This window comes from Parus major, chromosome 1A (genome assembly GCF_001522545.3).
Source record: "Parus major isolate Abel chromosome 1A, Parus_major1.1, whole genome shotgun sequence".
Taxonomy (NCBI): domain Eukaryota; kingdom Metazoa; phylum Chordata; class Aves; order Passeriformes; family Paridae; genus Parus; species Parus major.
The window spans coordinates 57,779,663-57,800,169 of record NC_031773.1 but is presented as its reverse complement, the minus strand read 5'-3'; the positions used below and the strand labels follow the sequence as shown (position 1 = coordinate 57,800,169).

The window sequence follows — 20,507 nt, the reverse complement described above, 5'->3', positions numbered from 1 at the left end:
TTTAGATTGGATATGAGGAAGAAACTGTTCCCTGTGAGGGTGGTGAGGCCCTGGCACACTTAAGTATGTCAGGCATAGGATAGGATATCCTTGGGAATTCTTGTTTTTTCCACTGTCAGGCAACCACTAAGGATAGACGCTTGATGTTAAAGCAGCTGGAGTGTAGAGAGGGAAAAATGCCACCAAGGCTGCTAAATAAAAACCAGGCTGCTGTTTTGTTTTGCTTTAATTATAAAAGAGAAACAGGCAGCTTAATTTTGTCCAGATACAGAGAAAAAAACTGATGAACAGTGAAGTATTGGCCAGTTGTAGCCGTTTTACTGATCAGCTGTTTTCAATTCCTCTTTCATACAAGAGCAAAATACATTTTGCACAAAATATTTTGCAATGATATCTAAAAATGGGTAGACTTTGGAGGGAGTAAGGTTGCCAACCTTCCTTATTGTCATCAGCTGGTTGCAAAATGATTCTTGTCATAACCACTTTTAAAATATTTTTTGGATTGTGACCCAGACAGGGACCTTTTGGCTGTGAATCACTGCAGGAAAAAATAGAAGAAACACTTGTTCTTATTTCTTCAATAATGATTTTAAAAAAGGGTTTGGGGATAAACCCAAAGCATTTAATTTCTCCTAAAAGAACATCCTGAAAGGAAAAATTGAAATATTGGATTTCCAAAGTATTAAACATTCCATTATTTTCAGAAAATATATTTAATGTTAACAATGATATTTTCCTCCTTGATAGTGGAAAGTCTTTGTTTATATTAGAAAATCGTTTTGGTCCCAAAAAGTTACCATTTTTTTTCAAATCTTTTATGTATCAGAAAATATCTCCCAATTAATTTAGGTCTGGATACAGTAAGCAAGCACATGAAATCCAGACAAATCCACATCTGCTCAGCTGTCAAGCACATCCACTGAACCCAAGGAATAGACAGTTTGAGGGAAAGACATCCTAGTTACTGTAAGTGGAATTTAAGTGAGGTTTTCTATTTGAAATCTTCCTTCTAAGCCTCTCTCTCACATCCTTGGGTTTTAATTTTCCTTTTTACTACAACCAAAAAGTCATTATCTGAGTATTGTCAAGGGGTGAAAAACCAGCCCAAAGGTTTACTTTCACAAAGGAAAACACTTGTTTTTCCAAGTGTTTACCACATTCTCCATTCATACTGTATAGTTAATTTAAAATATTTTATCTATTTCACAGTAGCTGATTTGCAGACTATTTATCTTTGAATTTGGATCTTGTAATGACATCTTTACCAAATCTGTTCTCTTGATGAGGTACAGAGACCCATTGGACTCAAGTGATCTCAGAAGATTCTTCACCTCTGACCTGAGGCTGCACAATGTAAGTACTGGACAAGAGCCTGGTATGTTAAAAATCTCCCCTTCTCCTGTCTTTCTTGGCCATGGCCACACTGAGTTTGCGATTGCACAGGCCAAAAGATGGACATGACTGGTCTTGGAAACATGGGAATAAAGCTGGCAAGAGTAGGAGTGAAGTGGGAGTGTGAAGGGTTATTTGTTAGGAAAATGCTGTCAGATGTTGCCCATGCCCTTAGCTAGAGTTTAGGAAGCCAAATTCATTAGGTGCTAATGAATTGCAACAGAATTATTAACACAAACATCTCATTATTAACACAGACATACAGGGCTATTGTCCCACCCATACGGGTCCATATAAATTAATTTACTGAAGATATTACCACTCCCCATCATAGTTTTGTGAGAAATACACAATACCACAGAGAAATAATAAGTATACATTTAAATGAAGAAAAGTGTGGCTGAGTGCTCAGAAATACAATACAAACTACCCTGTGTGCTATCTCCGGTATTAAGTTATGCAGCACCTCAGTATCACATGAAAGGATTTGCAAGGGGAGATGGAGCCCCCTTTTAACTTCCCCTCCATGGTATTTGCACCATGCTTGCCAAATTGAGTTCAAAAGCACCAACTCAGTGGGGTGTTGCACCTTCCTTCTTCAAACAGCACCGGCCCACACAGTCAGCACTCCCTCAAGATGCAGCAGAACCTGCTGATCAGCGTAGGCAATATTCCACAGGAAAGAGGGGCACTATTTTTATGGCAAAATTTGTGGGATTGGGGCTATCATGTGCTTGTCACTCCAGAAAAACAGCAGTGAAAACCTAAAAAGTTGATTGAACTCAATGGATGTTTCCTACACTCAGTCTGTGTTACAATTGGCAAATTAGTAATGCAATTCCCTAATAGAAAAAAAAATCTGAATGAAAAATGAATTAAGGCTTGGTGGAGCTGAAAAATCACAGAATACTTTGGGTTGCCCAGAGAAGCTGTGGCTGCCACATCCCTGGAAGTGTCCAAGGCCAGGTTGGATGTGGCTCTGAGCAAACTGAGATAGTGGAAGGTGTCCCTACCCATGGCAGGGGATTGGAACAAGATGATCTTTAAGATTCTTTCCAACCCATTCCACCTTTCTGGAGATGTGGAACGGCTTCTGACTTTGTTGTGACAGTAGCTCAGCCAGGGCTCAAGGGTGAACCAAAGGAGTTGTCTTTGATTGTGTACCCCTCTAATTAGGCCAGATGTGGCCTTATCCTGCATATTCTAGATATGCAAAGTAAACACTTGTTTTTCCAATAAACAAACACATACAACAATAGTTCATTCATAGTTGAATATATCTATCTCTATATCTATATCCATGTCTATGTCTATATCCACATATAAATACCATTTGGCTGGAAGGTTCATCTAGAGGCAACTTTGGCTCAGTGTCTGTTGTTGAGGCCTCGGTCAGGGTCTGTTGTTCAGGCCCCACTACTTCATCTGCCTTCACAGAATTTCTGGACACGTCTCCCTGTCAGGACTGAGGGCCACTGCAAACCTTCATTTAACCGCAGTGCAAACTTCTGAGTCATCAACCACCACAGAAACTGCTTCACTTCCTCCTCTTTCTCTCACACAGCTGGTGATTGCTTGGCTTTTCTGGGCCTCTGATTATGGGACATGAGGCACAGAATACCAGAACACATCCCTGGCCCTTTGAAGAAACCTCTGCCATTACCACTGGGAGCAGAGGGTGTTCCACATCTGATGGCCCTGAGAGAATACTTCCATAATATAAAATTGTCTTTCTGTAGAAGAAAAAGGTTCAATCAGAATTGATATTTAGTTTATTAAAAATAATCACTCAACTTTTTCCTATAGTTTGTTCTAAATCAGAAAGGCAATGTCTTACAGTTCTGTAAAGACAGAAATACAGTAATCATAGAATTATGGAATGGTTTGGGTTGGAAGGGACCTTAAGATGTTCTCATTCCTCCTTTCCTGCCATAGGCAGGGACACCTTCCACTACCCCAGGTTGCTCAGAGCCCTCTCCAACCTGACCTTGGACACTTCCACGGATGGGACACCCACAGCCTCTCTGGGCAACCTGTGCCAGGGCCTCAGCACCCTCTCAGGGAGGAATTTCTTCCTAATATCCAATCTAAACCTCCCATCTGTCACTGTAAAGCCATTCCCTCTTGCTGGTCACACCAGGCCCTTGTCAAGAGTCTGTCTCCTTCTTTCTTCTAGCACTAAAAGCATCTTTCTTCAGGCACTGGAAGGCCACAATGAGGTCACCCCAAAGCTTCTCTTGTCCAGGTTGAAAAATTCTCTGACTTTCGTCAAGGCAGAGGTGCTCCAGCTTCTCAACTCAACTCCACTTTGTTGAGTCATGTGGACTCTCTCCAACAGCTCCATGTCCTTCCTGTGCTGGAACTCCAGAGAGAAAAGAGGCCACCCCTCAGCCTCCTTTTCTCCAGACTGGAAAAAACATGAAATCCTCAGATGCTCTGCACAGGACATTCCTCCCAACCCTTCCACCAACTTTGTTCTCTTCCTCTGATCCTCCATTCAAGGACCTTCACACCCTTCTTAAATTCTAGGGCCCTGGGCTGGTTCTGGCTGGGATAGAGTTCATTTCCTTCACAGCAACTGGTATGGGCTACATTTTGGATTTGTGTTGGAACAGTGTTGAGAACAGGGATTGCTGAGAAGAGATTAAACAGAGTAGGAGTCCTCAGTTTGCCATCCCACCCCACCACTGAGGGGGCTGAGGGTGCACAAGGAATTGAGAGAGGACACAGCTGACCCCAACTGCTCAGAGGCATATGACAAACCTGGAAAGCCAAGGGATTGTTTTGTTTAGGCTGCACTATATCCAGCTGCTGCCTTTGCATATTAAGTACCTTTTGCGCTTCCCAAAACAGGCTGGACCAATCCCCCCCTCTGAATCTCCATTTGCCCCCAGAATTCCCTTGTAGAGAAGCAGTCTGTGAGCTGCACAAAGCCCACAGTGCTCAGGACACAGCAGGGCAAAGTGTTTTGTGTGTGGGTGTATGAAGCTTCAGGAACTTAAGACACTTCAATGCCAGAACCACTTCCCAGCACAGGTGACCTACTGACATAGAACCCTGTGCCATCAAAAGATTAAGCAGAAATAGACTTTTCATCAGAATTTTATGCATGACTAGAAGAGTCAAGAACTTCCTACTGAAGTTTAGAAAGGGGAGGGATCTCTGAGTTGTACCCAGCCTAGAGGATCACTCTCAGAACAGCTGAGGGAGGGAAAAAGGAGAAGCAGGAACAAGAATGGCAGAAAATGTCCTCTATGCTGACTTGAACTTGTCTCAATCAACCAGACCCAGAATCCTGACGGTCCCTGATGTCCAAGGTAGGTCCAGTGCTGAGCACTGAGCTTTTTTTTGCATTCTCCAGTCTCTCCTGCATATATTGAGAGAGTTCCTTGGAGTACCAAAGTCTCAAAGAGCACAAGGAAAACATGAGGACAAGTGCTGGAAAACTGCAGGTGGAGTGTCCAGGGAGGATTGTTTATATTTACAAAGGCCAGTTGTTAAAAGATCTACTTTTCTCTTGCTAAGGTGCAAGTGTGAGGGAGCATCTCTGGTGTGATATTCAGAGTAGTTTTTTATCCATTTGGAAGACCATTCTAGAGCTGAACATCCACTATTCCTGCCCTAGGTTTGTTGTCCCCAGCAGACAGGGATTCCTGCAGCAAACTGCTCAGGATGGAGTGGCTGCTGTTGCTGGTGTTTGCAGCAGTCTCCTGCACAGCTGTTCCTGCTTCCTGAGCACAGCAGGCGTTGCCTGGGGACTTCTCTTCCTGCTCTGGCTGTACAAACTTCTTGTTTAATGCACAGCTGTGAAATGTTTCATGGACAGGTTTAGTCTGATTTAGGATCAAAGACTGAAAAACTCTAACCTATGATTTATCTTTAATGAGTAAAAAATTTTTACATAAATTTTATGTAAAATTTAACGTCTTTTTTGCAACATCTGCATGAAAGTACATCCTAAAAAATATGACTTCATACAGTTTGTCTCTGTATTTAATTTTCTTTTTTCTTTCCTTCCTTTCTAACCCTCCTTTCACTCTGACAGAAATTATTTCTTGACATCCAGTGTTTGTCTTTTGCATGTGGGTGGGCTCTCTGCATCTATTTTCAGGTGGGTGGAATTAACACCCCAGGAAATAGGGTTTTACTACCCCTTTTAACACATTAATTCAGGGCTCAATTGCCCACAACAGATGCCACAAGTTCCATTTTCTTTATAATTTAACCCATGTGTTTCTATTCAAAATTTTGATAGATTTCTAGTAACATTTTTATGTTTTTCTGCTTGTGTCTTTCGGGGAAATCCCTACCAGCTCTTCTGTGTGTTCACTGAGTTTATGTACAAGATTTCCCAGATATTGTCTCCATCTTCTGGAAAGAGCTCAAAACCTTGGCTTCTGTCTTAGCTCTGTACAGTGATAAAACCCAGGGGGCTCAGTGTTGTATATCACGATGACTTTGAGAGCTTCATAACATTGCAACATCTTTTTTTTTTTTTACTTTCTACCCACTTTTTATCTCCCTCTGATCTTTCTTTCCTCTCCATATGTTTTCTTCCCTGCTGGTTTGTATTTATTACCTGCAGATGATAGAAAAGATTTCACTATTCTCCATGTTATCTTGTTAATTTTGATAAGATCTCAAACCTCTCCAAATTTAGCACAATCTGCAGTTTTCAGGCTTTGATGTTTTAGTCATTCTCACCATTTCTGTCTGGATGAACAACCTTAGGCCACCTTTGGCACTTTCCTCCCCTTTTGTCAAGGTTGACCATGTGGGTGTGTGCCCCTATTCCCTCTGATATTGTCTGCATTGAAGAGAAACCAGATCTGTTCCTGCCCATAGCAAGTGCTCCAAGGGTGAAAGTGTCATCATGGAACATGGACTCACAATATCTTCAGCTGGAAGGGATCCACAAGGATCATCCAGTCCAATTCCTGGCCCTGCACAGACACCCCAACAATCCTACCCTGTCCATCCCTGAGAGCTCTGTCCAAACTCTCCTGGAGCTCTGGCAGCCTTGGAGCTGTGACCATTTCCTGGGAGCCTGTTCAGTGCCCCAGCACCCTCCGGGGGAAGAACCTTGCCCTGATATCCAACCTGACCCTGTCCTGATACAGCTCCAGCTGTATCCCTTGGGTCCTGTCCCTGGCCAGCACAGAGCACAGATCAGTGCCTATAATGGAGAAAAATATAATTTGTGCATAGTTAGCCACAGTCACATCAACCAGTCCTGTGTTCAGCATTTCTCACAATTTCAGTCATTTTTATTTAATTTAAGTTGATTCACAGCTCTCTCTGTGCTCTGTTCTTATTCCCAGACTCAGATTGTACCTACGCAGAAGTTAAAGTGAAATCCCAAGACACAAATGCTGCAGCAGACTGCAAATCATCTGGTGAGTTTAACTGTCTGATAAAGTGATGGGAATTTAAACAAGAAGGGGAGTGGGGCTGGTTCTGATGCCCCAAACATGCAGTGACACAAAACCATGAGGATACAATTGTCTGCTTTCCACACTCAGAGCAGGGGCAGCTGAGGTGTTGCATTCTGTGCCCCTAAACACTTGTTGGCTTTCCCTGGCAAAGGAATAGAAGGGTAAGATGGGCCATACACAGCCACCCCCGAGCCCCGGCTCCTGCCCCCAGCAGCAGTGAAAAGTGAATAAAGGAGATGAGGAAGCAGAGGGTGGCCACTGATTGCTAGGACTCTCCTCCTTTTCACCTCTCCTCAAACCCACTGCAAGTTGGGATCTATTCAGTTCCCTGAGCACAGATGATCGGAGCTAGTGGGGAAGCACTGGGACATTCAGCCTGGCTCCAGCTTGCAGATCTGGAAGGCCCCAGATTCCCAGTGTGGGCCTGAAAAGGGCACCTTGGAATGCCGAGGAAAGGTGCTTCTGTCCAGCTGGTCCCCTAATCTTTATTTTTCTCTGTAGGTAAAAGCTGTTGTTCCAGAAAACATGTTGCTATATTGGTGGTGATAATCCTCATACTGGTCCTGGCAGTATATTTAATAATCACATGTAAGTTCTTTTGTTAGTGTCATAACAGCAATTAATTTGTGTCTCTCTCCCACTGACTGATGTCCAGGCCATGACATATAAATCCAGTGGGAACAGAAGTTTGCTTTGAAGGCAAAGGACAGCAGTTTTTTGCCAACCATGTAAGAGGAAATATGTAAGAGTCAGGTGGTTTGAAAGATTAAAATTCCAACAGATGGAAAAGCCAAAATCCAAATGAAAAACTGACAACACTCAAATGACAAAGAATTTATTATAGAAATGTTTTGAAGAAACAAGTTAAGATTTGATAAGGCTTACCAGTAATATCATTGCTAACTGTGAGAATCCCACAAGGTGGTGAGGTTGTATTATGAGACCAAGATGTCCATGAAAAAAAAAAATCTTAAAATAATTATGAATTAAAGTTCATTTGAAGGAGGCAAATAAACCACATCTTAAAGGAGTTTGCTTAAGATCATAACATATTTTGAGCTACATAAAAAGATAAACAATATTTTGGACCAAAAAAAAATCTTACATCAGAAAAAAAATTAATAGATCCATTTGGTATTTCCTTGTTTTCAAAGAGCCATTTTTAAATTTCATATGGTTTTGCTTGTTTCATTCCATCCTTTCACAGATGAGAAAGCTTGAGAAACTTCCACAACCAATCACTCTCAAGTCCCAGAGTTTGCCACTAGCTCAGAGATGCACATGGGGAAGACACAGAAAAGCCTTTGATCCTTGGAACTTAAAAAAATAGGGCTGGGGGAGGCAATTTATTCTTCTTTTTCAAGGCAAAGAGTCAGGATTGATATGTGACAGTGCCCTGACATTTATAAAATGTCAAACAGCAAAGGGTGAGGCAAATTAAAAACAAATAATAAACCAACAGAAAATAAAAAATTGTAATTTGCATTTAATACAGCTTTAAGTCTAACATGGAAAGAGGAGTCCTTAGACTTAGATCCAGGACTGGCTTTAGTTATAGTTCCTTTGTGGGGCTCAGTACCGGCTCAGAACAGCTACAGACCTGAAAAAATACTCCTAAGAAACTTGAGATCGAGATCAAACTCAAGAAATGAAATCAAAGTAGTCTATAAGTTCAAGAGCACACAGGTTTCACTTGTGCTCCAAATAAAAACTGTTGCATTTTGAGTTTATTCTAAGTTTTAGTTTTTTATTAATTTTCCATAGGGTCTTGTAGGGTTATGTGAACTACACTATTATTAAGATATAAGTTACTTAAATGAACTAAAGTGCTGCCTTTTACTCAGTGGAACCTGACCTGACTATTTTATGATCTTTTATAGTAGAATCATAAGCAAAGAGTCAGAGTCTGCATTATGTGTTGGGTGATGGCGGGGGTCAGAGAGCTCCAGTAGAGCTCTGACAGTGGTCATTCCTTGCAAGCAGAAACTGTGTTCTTATTTCCAGATGGTCCAACTGCAGGCAGCCAAAACAGCTCAACAACCTTGTCCCACATCCCTGAAGAGGAATTAGGTAGGCAATCTTCTGTCATTCCAAAGGGAGTTGCCAGAAGCCTGTTAGATTGAATGCTAAGGAGGACAGAAAGGGGGCTGTGTCAGCATTTTGTTCAGAAGGAAAAGAACCTCTCTGCCATGTCAGGAATACAAACCTTACCCTGAACACTCCCAGGATGAGCTTTGGAGCCCATGGAGGGTTTGCATTTGCACCTCCTTTGGAGCCAGTGCTGATCCAGCTCTGCATTCCTGTTCCACAGGAAAGAACTGATGCCTCTCTGCTGCCAGAGCAGAGCAGTCCGAGGCAGTGAAGGGACAGGAGGAACAATCCCTCTGGTACCCCAGCCCTGCAGGGAGCAGGATGGACAATGTGCTTGTGTTGCTTTCCCAAGGCCCCTCCATTGCCAGCCTTTGACCTCAGTGTAATTCCATGCTGCTCTTTAGGAGCTGCTGGATCCCAAACCAAAGTGTCTCCTGCAGGCCCTGTCTCCCTGAATCCCATCTCCCCTCCCAGATCCTCCCACTGCCCTGCCTGGCAATGCACACAAATGTTGGTGCTTTCAGTAGCACCTCTGCTGCCCAATTCTGCATCAGGCAAAACAGACTTCAGGAATCTGAGAGCTGCTTCTGCGCCCTGAGCATTTCTCTGTATGCCCTGATCAAAGATGGGAAAGGCTGGATCATGTTTGCCGTGCTGCTCCGTGTCTGACTCTTGCCTGGTGATTCTGGGCTGGTATCAGCTCCAGAGGCTGTGGGGGATCCCTGATGACAACTGACAATTCCCAGCAGGAGCACATGGGGATTTCTGTGGCTGGAATTGCCTCTCTGACCTCTCTTTAGCCGTGGCATCCTTTGGTCAGCATGAGCATAGATTTTCCACACCTCTTCTTCCCTTCTGCAGGGTGTCCTCCACTATGGAGAAAGCATGGGAGAAAATGCTACTTCTTTTCTCCAGAGAAGAAAGAGAAGGACTGGGAAGCCTCCCATAGAGAATGTATTACCATGGAGTCAGACCTTGTGGTCATTGACAGCAGGGAAGAGATGGTGAGATCCAACTCCTGGGGCAGCTGCTCAGAGGCAGGAGCTGCCTGGCCAAGGGCTGAGCAGTGACATTTGTGCCAGCTCCTGTCACATGTCCTTGGGCTCTGGGACGTGCTGCCAGCCATGGACACCCCAGCCCAGGCAGCGGGAGCAAAGCTCTGCACAGGGAGAGGTCTCCTGGGGCTTGGAGACCTGCCCCTGGAAGCTTCTGTGCCCAGGCCTGATGCCATGGTAAGGAGCAAACTCCCTGCCCAGCTGCCTGGGGTTTTACAGGGATTTAGCACACAGGCCATGGAGACTAAACAGACACTTTATGAGATCCATGGCTGTGACAAAACCTGAAAAGGCTTTGCCACCCCCAGCAGAAGGGAAAAGTGTCCCCAGGTATCAAGTCACAGCTGTTAAACTTCAAACTACACCTATAATAGCACCACAGGTGTATTATTGCATTTGTTATATTCATAAGGGGCCTCCGAAATGGAGAAACTCATCCTCTGGAGCTGTGGGAAGAGGTGCTGTGGCTGGATGCATACTGCACTCTCTGTGCTGGCTATTTAACACTGAGACTTGTGCCTCTGGTGAAGAAAATGTCATTTTCATGTATTCCATTGTTGGCTTCCTTTCCAGAGTTACCTTCTCTCAGTATCAAAACATAACTACTACTTACTTGGTCTCAAATACTTTGAAAAGGAGGAGTGGAAGTGGATCAACAACATGAAACATGACCCAACCATGTGAGTTCAATCCAGCAAGTCCCTGCCATGCAATGTCTGGGAACAGGAAAATCCCAAAGCCAGAGCAAAGGGCAGGGAGCACAAGGGAGATCAGGAACTGTAGCTGTGGGGAACCTGATTCCTTGAGATTCAGATGCTTCAGCACATGCCCGTGCCAAGGGAAGGGAGCCTTTCAGTGCTAGGGAGCACAGGCCTGTCCCATCAGGGTGGCAGGAGAGGACACAGCTGTAGTTCTGCTGGCGAAGGAAGAATCTGACTGGATGCAGTTTCCTGGGGGAAGGAAGGAGACAGGAGGCAGGGACAAGAGACAGGGTGATGTCAGCACCATTGGTTGGAGGGGACCAAAGCAGGGGAAGGTCTGGATGGGAAAGCACTGCCCAGAAACTCTTGTGGAGATGTGGGGAAGAAAAATGAGGAATAGGAGGGAGAATCCAGCAAGGCAGTTCCTGATCCCAGTGACAGTAACACAGCTTAGCAGCCAGGCCAGGTGCCACTCTGCCTTTCTCTGCATGTCAGGAATGTAACCAAATTTGACTTTTTCCCCCTGTTTAGGTTCAATATAACCAGACCTTATAGTGACTATGACTGCACAACCATTGGATTTGGTAAAGTAGAAAGTGCACCTTGTGGTGGATCCCAAACAACACAAATTATGTGTGAAAAAGATGCGACGATTTTAAAAAGGCATCAGAAAGAGAGCTAAAAACAAGAGGTCCAGGCTATGTTATCCCCAGCTTCCTGTAGGAAACATGGATGGGATGTGTCTCATTTCTCTTTAGCTGCCCAATCTCTTCTCCCAGGGACTCCTGCAGCCTCCCTTGAGACTCGTGGCTGAGCTCAGCCCACCCTTTTTTCTTTGATGGTGTCTGAGCTTGGATGGATCCCCTCTGGAAGCGCTGGCACTGGAGCACAGGAGGGGTCTGGAACTGTCTTGTGCCGGAGGTGGCACTTCCAGGCAGACACTGCCAGAGGAAAGGAGTCCAGGCTGGGGACAGGAGTGATCCCAAACAGATACTGACTCTGAAAGTCACATCCATCCACAGCCCTGCCTGGGCACAAGGAGACCCTTCCCCACCTGACCACAGCCTGGTCTTTCCTCCAGCCACAAGCGAAGGGCAGCACAGATTTTTGGCTGGGACCCGACAGGGAAGGGCAACCTCTCTCCTTGCCAGGTCCCATGGCCAGGATGAACAGAATAAAGTGAGGTGTGGGTGTGGATAAACCTTCCCTTGTCCCAGACTGTCTGTTCCATGGCATCCCAGAGCCTGTGAGGCAAATGGGAATCAGCACAAGGGAAAGGATCCTACACCAGCACAGCTCTGGGCATAAAATCATCCCCATTCCTGTGTAAGGAAGGGAAAGAGTGTCAGATTTAGGATCTGCTGAGGAAGGGCACAGGAAGAAGGCCAGCAGAGACCAGCAAGGCCTGAAGAACAGAGTCCCAACAGAGGCTGAACTAGGCAAAAAACAGAACAATGAAACCCACAGTGACCTGTGAAGGAGCTGGTGAGAAGTATGAGAGTGACCTGCAGGGAGTGGCAACACCATGCTCTGCCCTCTTTTCCTTGGAGATTGATCACAGGTGGAAATGATGACTGAGGGCTTTTCCTGCTCAGAAAAGTTCAAGCCAACACAGAAACAGGTGGCACCAGGAAAACAGAGCTGTGGAGTAAACAGGGAATGCCACCAGAGCTCTGCCCATGTGCTTCAGTGGCTCTTGGGACCCTGTCTGACTCCAAGAATTATCCTTCTTACTGTGTCCTTTCAGGCAATATCATTCCTCCTTTATTGGTGCCTTTCATGGCTCTCTCCTTCAGCTGCAGGATGGAGAAAACTCTGTGAAGTCCTTAGGAAGTGACACTGATGGCCTGGTTTGTCACTGAGAAAAAAATTTCTCAATCAAAAAATCTATACACATGTTGTGGCCATTGGAAGGGAAAATTGAATCCTGCAGGTAAAACTGTCTCTTTCTAAATTGAAAGCACATTTTGACATCCCTCACACCAGCCGTACTCACTAACTGCTCTCATCAAGATGCATTGGAAACATATTTGCAGTTCTTTACCTGACTTTCAATCCACAAAGAACAGAGTTAGAACAGGGAGCTGTAGCAGAACAATCTCAGTCTCAGACCCCAGGATCTGCACTGTTATTCCAAAAGGAAGCTGAGATGGAGGAGCTCTTTGCTTGCACTCACTTCACTGGAGAGGGTGGGAGAGCATTCTATGTTGTGTTATAGATTTCTGCCCTTCTATTTCCATATTCCAGCTGCTGGAATGTACTTACTTGGATCAAGTGGGCTCTCCTGAAGGGCCAGTGTTATGCATACATATATTGCTGGCTTTTCGCAAATATTAGAATGAATGTTGTGGAAATTTTTGTTCTATTAATATAGTTTTCTTTATTTCTGTGTCTTGGTTCTAGAAGACAGGTGTCTGCTAGGGAGGGCAGGAGCCTCCCTTGGGATGAAAGAATGTAGACCCTATTAAAAACGAGATTCACTTAATAAATTATAAAAAGAATTTAATATAAATAAAAAGACAATTAGGAGACAAAAGAAATAAAGCGAAGGGTTAAAATGGCTGGGTGCCCTGGGGGGTTGCCAGGAACACACCTGGTATCCCAGGAATTCTCCCTTTTATCCCCCCCCTGCTATGAAGGTCCAATGAATATTCAAAGCGTCCCCTCCCCTGGTTCCGCCTTCTTAGATCACGTTTTTATTTTCTGCTGGTCAGCATTTATTTGGCTGGTCATCATTTGGTTTCTTTTCTTCTGCAGATGCTCAGGGCAGATAACCATCTGGGCCCCTCATCCTTTTCCTGAGGGTAGCTGGGCTTCATATGTTCCGCTGATAACAGTTTGGCTTCTACTGTTCTCCTGATAACAGCCCGGGCCCCAGTGTCCTTGCCCTCTGGGGTTTCCTCGCCCTGTACCTAGGAAATTCTTTTTAAACTTAAAACTTGTTAGAAGAAAAAGGTACATACATAGCTAAAAAGTATTTAATATATAATATTCATCTGCGAGAGCCAATATCATAATAAAAATTTATAACATCACACCAGGGAAAAGCCTCTTCCCTGGGATCCACTGGCCCTCAGCTGGAGCTTTCAGCAGGCAGCAGAGGCAGCAGCTGTGCACCAGAGAGGTGGAAAGGGGAAGCCACCTCTTCCCCTGGGGCCACTGCGGAACTGCACAAGCCCCATCAAACCTAAAAAGCCACAGGAAGACTCAGGACTCAGGAGCAACTACTGCTTGCAAGGAAATCTCCAAGGGCAGAAGTTCGACTGAAAGTGCTTTTTTTCCTCTGCCTCTTGTGTTGTTCTTGTTCACAGTTCTCTGATCCTGTGATCTAAGTTTTACAATAAACTTTCCCTTTACAGTGTGTATTTCTTGGATTACCTCTGACATCCCTACTGCAAGGGAAGGGTGAAACATTTCCTCCTCACTCTGGTGTGGTCAGGGTCTAATCCTGATGCCAAGGCCAGGCAATCCCTAAACAATCCCAACCTGACCTCCCACTGCTTCCATGCTCAGTGCCTTAAAGAAGGCCAGGCTGGTTAAATTCTTGCTGCAGCTGGGCAATGGGTGACATTCCCTGGGACAGGCCAGGCTGGCAGCACCAGCCCCAGAGGGGCACATCATGGACAGGACTGGCTGCATTAGTAACCTTTATTGAGGAGAACCTGTGACAGGGACACCTCCAAGAGCTGATCCTCTGGGCCAGTCCTATTTCTATGGACCTGTATCCCACCAGTATCTCAAGCTGTGGTAATCAGGATACACTTGGTGGAAAAAAATACTCAGAGTATCTTGGCAGAAACCACAACCAAGGGATTTTGATTTTATTTTGGGATAAAACAGTGAATGAAGGCAAGGTTCTTAAAAGAAATCACCCCAAACCATTAAAAAGCCCAGGAACTGGTGCATAGAAGTAAACTAAGCAAAGACAAACATGAATAGACATTTCAAAGATGAGTGATATTTTACGTAAGCAAAATGAATTCATGCAGTATTGCACATGCAAACAATTTTATCTGGTTCTAAACGACAAATGCAAGAAAAGGACCTCACTGCCAAATGAGCAGTTCAGGGAGGATGCACTGCCAATGCAGATTTGGTGTCAGAACAGCAAGCAGGGTTCAGGACACACAAAGAACACCTTAAAGGCACTGAGAGTGCTACAGAGAGCGCAGCAATCACTGGCAGATTGGGTTCCTTTTTAGCACACACTGGACTTTCTGGAACTGTTTTGGGTTTGTGACTGCAAAGGCTTCAAATGGTGAGTGATGTTTCAAGGTGCTAAGTGTTATGTTTGCTCTGTGGTGAGTCACATATTCTCTGTAGAGAAATTCTGTTCTTTCTTGGGAAGTAGTCCATGGGAATCTCGTGGGGTTTAACCAGGACAAGTGCTGGTGCTGCACCAGGGTCAGGACAACCCCTGGGATCAATCCAGGCTGGGAATGGGCAGTGGGAGCAGCCCTGGGAGAAGGATCTAGGGGTACTGTGGGTGAGAGCTGGACATGCCCCAACTCACAACCCCCCTGGCTGCACCCAGAGCCCCAGGGCAGCAGGGGGGGGCGGGGAATCTGCCCCTCTGCCCGACTCAGCTGAGCCCCCCCTGCAGGGCTGCATCCAGCCCTGGGCCCAGCACAGGAAGGACAGGGAGCTGCTGCAGCCAGGTCAGAGCAGGGACACCAAGGGCATCAGAGGGATGGAGCAGCTCTGCTGGGAGGAAAGGCTGAGGGAACAACTGGGATTGTTCAGCCTGGGGAAGAGAAGGCTTTGGGGTGACCTCACTGTGGCCTTGCAGTCCCTGAAAGGAGCTTATAAAAAAAGAGGGAGAGTGACTTTTTACATGAGCAGATAGTGACAGGACAAGTGTGAACAGTTTTGAGCTAAAAGAGAAAATACTTAGAGCAGATATTAGGAAAAAGTTCTATACTTGTGGGGTGGTAAGGCCCTGGCACAGGTTGCGCAGAGAAGCTGTGGCTGTCCCTTCCCTGGCAGTGTCCAAGGCCAGGCTGAATGGGGCTTAGAGAAACTTGGGATAGTGGAAAGTATCCCTGCTCATGGCAGAGGGTTTGGAATTAGATAAAAAGTCTATTCCAATCCAAACCATTCCATGATTCTATATTCAGTGAGTAATAAAAGGTAATCAAAGATTATTTGGGGTAGCAGCAGGCAGGAGGCAGCACAACAGGATCCAACTGTGACTTTTCAAGTCAGTCCCATGAGAGCCCTTTTGTAAAATGTCATGCTTTTTCCTTAAAATGCTTGCATTTTTCTCCCTACATCATGGCAATATTTTAAAGTAATTTTCCAGTGATTCAGTTTGGAGGGTATTTCTGCCTTTAGGCTTCAAGAAATTCCTATCTTGTTAAAGTTTCATTTTAGGAATTGTCTGGAGGCTTCTCAGCCAAACTGACCAGTGAAGGTGAAGGTGAGTGTCTCAGTTACAAGCATCTGGGATTAATAACAGTAGTTTTGGAGGATCAGATGATTCACAGCTATGTTTACAGCATTTCTCAGGGTTTTTTTGCCAGCCTGGAGAATCTCCTGCAGCTGTCAGAATTACCTTTTGTGGTAGAGAATTACCTCGTGGGTGAACATGAAGAGAGCGCTCACTTCTCAATGCTCTGTGGTTAAAAGCCACAGTGCTATTTTTTACCTCAATGACAGTCAGGACTGAGTGGCAGGAGCCCAAGCCACTCCTTCAGAGTGAATAAATGCTGAATAAGCTGTGTGTGTAATTCCTAGAATGCCAGCTGTGCACACACCCATGTTCCACTGTCTCCTTGTGTGTAAAATATGCTCTTCATCATCTCCCTGCTGCCCTAATTCCACACTCCACTCTCATCCTCTGCCCCTCTGGATTCATGTCTTGCAAAGCCTCTGGTCTCCAGCTTGTGGTCTCTGGATCCATCACCTCTTCTCTCTCCTGGGGATCTGTAGTTCTCTAACCTCCCTGAAGCCACCATACCTTAAGCTTTGTTACACATATCTTTTGGGCTTGTCTCCACCCCTTTATTTTTCCTTTCTTTCCTCAGTGACTTCATGGGAATTTTGACCAGTCCAGCTCTCTCCATTCAAAGCTTAAATTAACTCCCGCTGCAGGCAAGGGCTAAAATCAATTGCAATTCAAATTATACTTGTGGAAGTATAAAGTTTATATGGTTCTTTATAAGGTGTAAACATAAAGACCTGGAGATGATTTTCAGCAGCTCAGCACTGCTCAGAATCCTTGACAATGAAAGTAATTGGAGACTGCAGTGAAAGCTTAAGGTGTAAACCCCCCTCCCATTCCCATGGTTTTCTGTTGGAAGTTTCCTGCCCAGGTACAGAAGGATGCTTATTTTGGATAAACCACCGCTGAATTCCTCACACAGAGCCCACATGATGACTGGGAGAGAGCTGTGTTCCTCAGGCTGTTTGAACACGCAACACAGCCCGGATCTGTCGTAAGAACAGCAGTTATTGTGCAAAACCACCAGATGAAATGGATGGTATGTCTGGCCCCATCTTCCAAGCAATGCTGAAATTTCTATTGCACCTTCATCCCCACAGCTGGCAAGCCAGCACCATCAGGCTTTATGTTCTTCTAGGTAAAGCAAATCACTGGCCAGGTTTCCCAAAAAGGGTTAAGTAATCAATGTTTAAACACTTGATTTTATTCTCCTCCTCCTCTGTACAAAAGAAGAGAATAAATATTAAATAAATTTTAAAAACCCCAAACAAATAAATAAATAAACAAAACCCACAAAACCAAAACACCCGACACAAAAAAAAAACAACCAAAACCAAACAAACCCCCCCCAAAAAATCCCCAGTAGACAAAACCAAACCAGAGCCATCTCTCTTTGTATTAGTTCCTGGAATTTGCTTATGCCAGAGGATCTTGGCGAGATCTTGTGGGAGCCGACTTCTCCTTGAAATTGCGGCCGTTTCCTGTTTCTGGGGAGTTGCGGAGTGACTGTTCCCGGCGCCAAGGCCGGCTCCGAGCCCACGCTCCGTGGCCATGCCCCCGGGGCCGGGCCCACCCCGGGCCCCGCCAGCTGGGCGCCCATGGCGGGCGGCGCGCGCGGCGGCTCGGCGGGCCGCGGCACGGCCCTCAGCGGCAAAGGTGACGGCCGGGGGACAGCCAGGGGCTGCCGTGAGGGCGGGGAGCCGGGACATCCCTCCGCAGCTGGCCGGGGATGCCGCGCTGGGGACGGGCAGAGGCTGCCAGGAGAGGGGAGCTCCTCTGGAGCCTCCCGGCACGGCCGGTCCCCGCCGCTCCCCGGACAGTGGCAGGGCCGTGTGCGCTTCCAAAGCCCTGGAGCGGACAGGGAAACGAAAGGAGACTAAAAAGCTGTGGCTGTGGGATAAGGCTGGATATTGCTCAGACGTTTTGGGCTCCAGAACTGATGGGGTTTTTTATTTCACTTATCCGTGCCATGTTTAGGCGCCAGGTCAGTATCAAACTTACTGTCCACAGTAATTTTTCCCATGCTCGTTTCTTTCTCTTTTGATCGCTTCAAGTTCTGGAGTTCTTGTTAGCTAAGTAGCCTTGTGAAGATAAGTTAAATGTCTCTGCTCCCAGCCTGCTCTCCACAGCTATGTTTTTGGGTTTTTTTTAATGGCTTTATGCCTCCTGGGCTCTACTCCCCACTCAGCTGGTCTTTATTTGTTGTTCTGGGTTTTTTTGGTGTTGGGTTTCTTTTTTTCGGTTTTCTTTTTGGGGAGGGGGGTTGTTTGTTTGTTTGTTTTATTTTGTTTTTTAATTCATTACATTTATTTTTTCAGGTCTGTTCTCAAACATCTGGCTGTGGCGAGCTGTCGCTGGAGTCCTTACTGCTGCTGTCATTTTGATTTCATGTATTCATTTTGGTAAGTAAGGAATTTTAAAAGGAAATATAATTAGCAGAGAAATTACCAGAGTTTGGGGTTCTATACTCAGAGAGTGGTGAGGCCCTGGCACAGGCTGCCCAAAGCTGTGGCTGCCCCATCCCTGTGATGCCTAGAGAGGCTACCTGGAACAGATGCTAGATAGAGTTAATGGAATAAAGTAGGTATTTATTAAAAGGCCTTCAAAGGATACACCTTGGGCAGTTGAAGATCCTGGCTGTGGCTGCACCCAAGATGGGCCCAAAATGGACAACCGCTCACGACTTTCCCCACTTTTATAAGTTTTGGTCCATTTACACATTTGGGTTAATTGTCCAATTACAGCTTCAGGTTATGAAGTCCCATCCTCCCAGATTGCTCTCCTCAATTCACCATTATTTATACCTTTTTGGGCTCGAAGCTGCAACAGTGTCCTTGTTTCTCAGGCTGGAAAAGGATTGTTTTGTCTAACTAAACTGTGAAGAGAACTTGCTAACACTTCATATGAAGTTCGGAGTTATACATTACTGCAGTACAGAATCTGAGAAATATGAAAGCTAAAACTTAAGGCATCACTTGGATGCATCCAAGGCCAGGTTGGATGGGGCTTGGAACAACCTGATCTCATGGAATCTGTGCCTTCCCATGGCAGGGGGTGGAGAAAAAAATGATCTTTGAAGTTGCTCTCAACGCAAGCCCCTCTGTGATTCTGTGTTGTTTGAAACTGTAGACCAGGGCCAGAGTTGGGGGAACAACTCCACATGCTTCAGGGGGGTTAGGGAGGGTTCAGTTTAGTTTTACTGTTCTTTTGTATCAAGTTTGTCACATCACTGTTGGTCTTAATCCAAGTTCAAGAAAACAAGTAACACAGAAAGATTGTCCTAGGGATCTGCAGTCCTTCAAAAATGACACTATAATAAACAAAGTTACTAATTGAGCTGCGAGGAAGCCATGCGTTCAAAAACTGGAGTTGTTGGAATTTTTAAGCTGTAGAAGAGTCCTTGGGTGATACTTTATTTTCACCTCCTCAGCTACTTCTACAACTTGTCCCTGACTATCTTTTTAAGGATATATCAAGGGGCAGAAGGGTGCAGGATCCAGACTGTATCATTAGTTTACAGTAATTATTTCAGCTGGACAGAAGTAACAATGCTGTGGCTAGACTGGGATTATTTTAGATGATGCAGTCAGAAAGTAAAACCTTTCCCAGCTGGAAGAAATGGGTAGATTGTTTTTTGTCTTTTCCCAGTAAATCGTTCTCTGGGCAATGACTCTCCTGTGTGCCCTCCCCTGGACCTGTGTCCATCAGGCTGGCTGTACTTCCAGAGGAAGTGTTACAACCTCTCAGAGAGTGAAGCTGACTGGAACTCCAGCCAGAGCCACTGCTCTTCCCACAACTCTTCCCTCCTGGTCATCGAAAATCTTCAGGAGCTGGTAAGGGAACCAAAGGGAGATCCTGTTTCCTTCCCTGGAAGTTCACTTCCAGGGAACCGCTTTCCCAGCCTCCTCAGCTGAACAGTTAGGAAGCTGATGAAAGACCACAATGAGTCACAGTCTGCAGAAAACTGAGCCTCTTCTCCCTAAAAACAGGAAACATCAGCTTGAGCAGCTGATGTTTTAGAAAATGTCCGAGTGCTTGTCTGAATTAAACTTGGTGCTGCTAACAGTTATAAACACTCAAATTGAAGGCATCTATCAGGGTAAACACTGTTGCATCTCATTTTTCTTTAATTAAACAACTGTTTTTTCATATTTAGATAGATTACTGATGCACAAGTTGGTAAATACGTTAATTGTGACCTTTGGCGTTAGGAAATAGTTACCCAAAGTGCAGCTTGCAGCATTTTTTTTTTCCCTGTATTATACCACAGTATTAGGAAAGATTCCACCCTGCACAAAGGGGTGTATAGATAGATAGATAGATAGATATAGATATATATATATATATATATATATATATGTAGAAGAATATATTCTTCTGTACCTGTTGC

The 20,507-nt window shown here is 45.1% G+C and overlaps 2 protein-coding genes and 1 long non-coding RNA gene across 13 annotated transcripts in view; all 3 read left to right on the top strand.

The window, feature by feature from the left end:
- The first annotated feature begins 4,165 nt into the window (after window positions 1–4,165).
- On the top strand, window positions 4,166–11,421 carry LOC107204853 (C-type lectin domain family 5 member A-like). 2 transcript variants are annotated; one of them, XM_015628693.3, is made up of 7 exons: window positions 4,356–4,709; window positions 6,714–6,788; window positions 7,329–7,415; window positions 8,832–8,897; window positions 9,780–9,922; window positions 10,547–10,653; window positions 11,206–11,421. In XM_015628693.3, exons 1-7 carry the CDS (start codon window positions 4,628–4,630, stop codon window positions 11,354–11,356), a joined length of 711 nt encoding a protein of 236 aa, XP_015484179.1. In that variant the 5' UTR covers window positions 4,356–4,627; the 3' UTR covers window positions 11,357–11,421. The 2 variants fall into 2 exon arrangements, with proteins under 2 accessions (XP_033370592.1, XP_015484179.1); XM_033514701.1 differs by lacking the exon at window positions 7,329–7,415 and having other exon boundaries at window positions 4,166–4,709.
- A 2,169-nt stretch (window positions 11,422–13,590) lies between these two features.
- LOC117244460 lies at window positions 13,591–14,039 on the top strand. Its single transcript, XR_004497624.1, has 2 exons — window positions 13,591–13,629; window positions 13,716–14,039. It is a non-coding gene; the product is annotated as an uncharacterized LOC117244460 (long non-coding RNA).
- Window positions 14,040–17,692: 3,653 nt separating this feature from the next.
- LOC107204890 (C-type lectin domain family 2 member L-like) overlaps window positions 17,693–20,507 on the top strand; it is a 37,860-nt gene continuing 35,045 nt past the window's right edge. For all 10 annotated transcript variants that reach the window (XR_001521788.3, XR_001521786.3, XR_001521787.3 and 7 more), the window contains exons 1-3: window positions 17,693–17,773; window positions 18,436–18,519; window positions 19,766–19,950. Coding sequence is in view for 3 of the 10 variants with exons in the window: in XM_015628778.3 (XP_015484264.1) it covers window positions 17,716–17,773; window positions 18,436–18,519; window positions 19,766–19,950 (327 nt within the window). In the remaining 7 variants the exon portion in view is untranslated. The remainder of the gene's footprint in view (window positions 17,774–18,435; window positions 18,520–19,765; window positions 19,951–20,507) is intronic.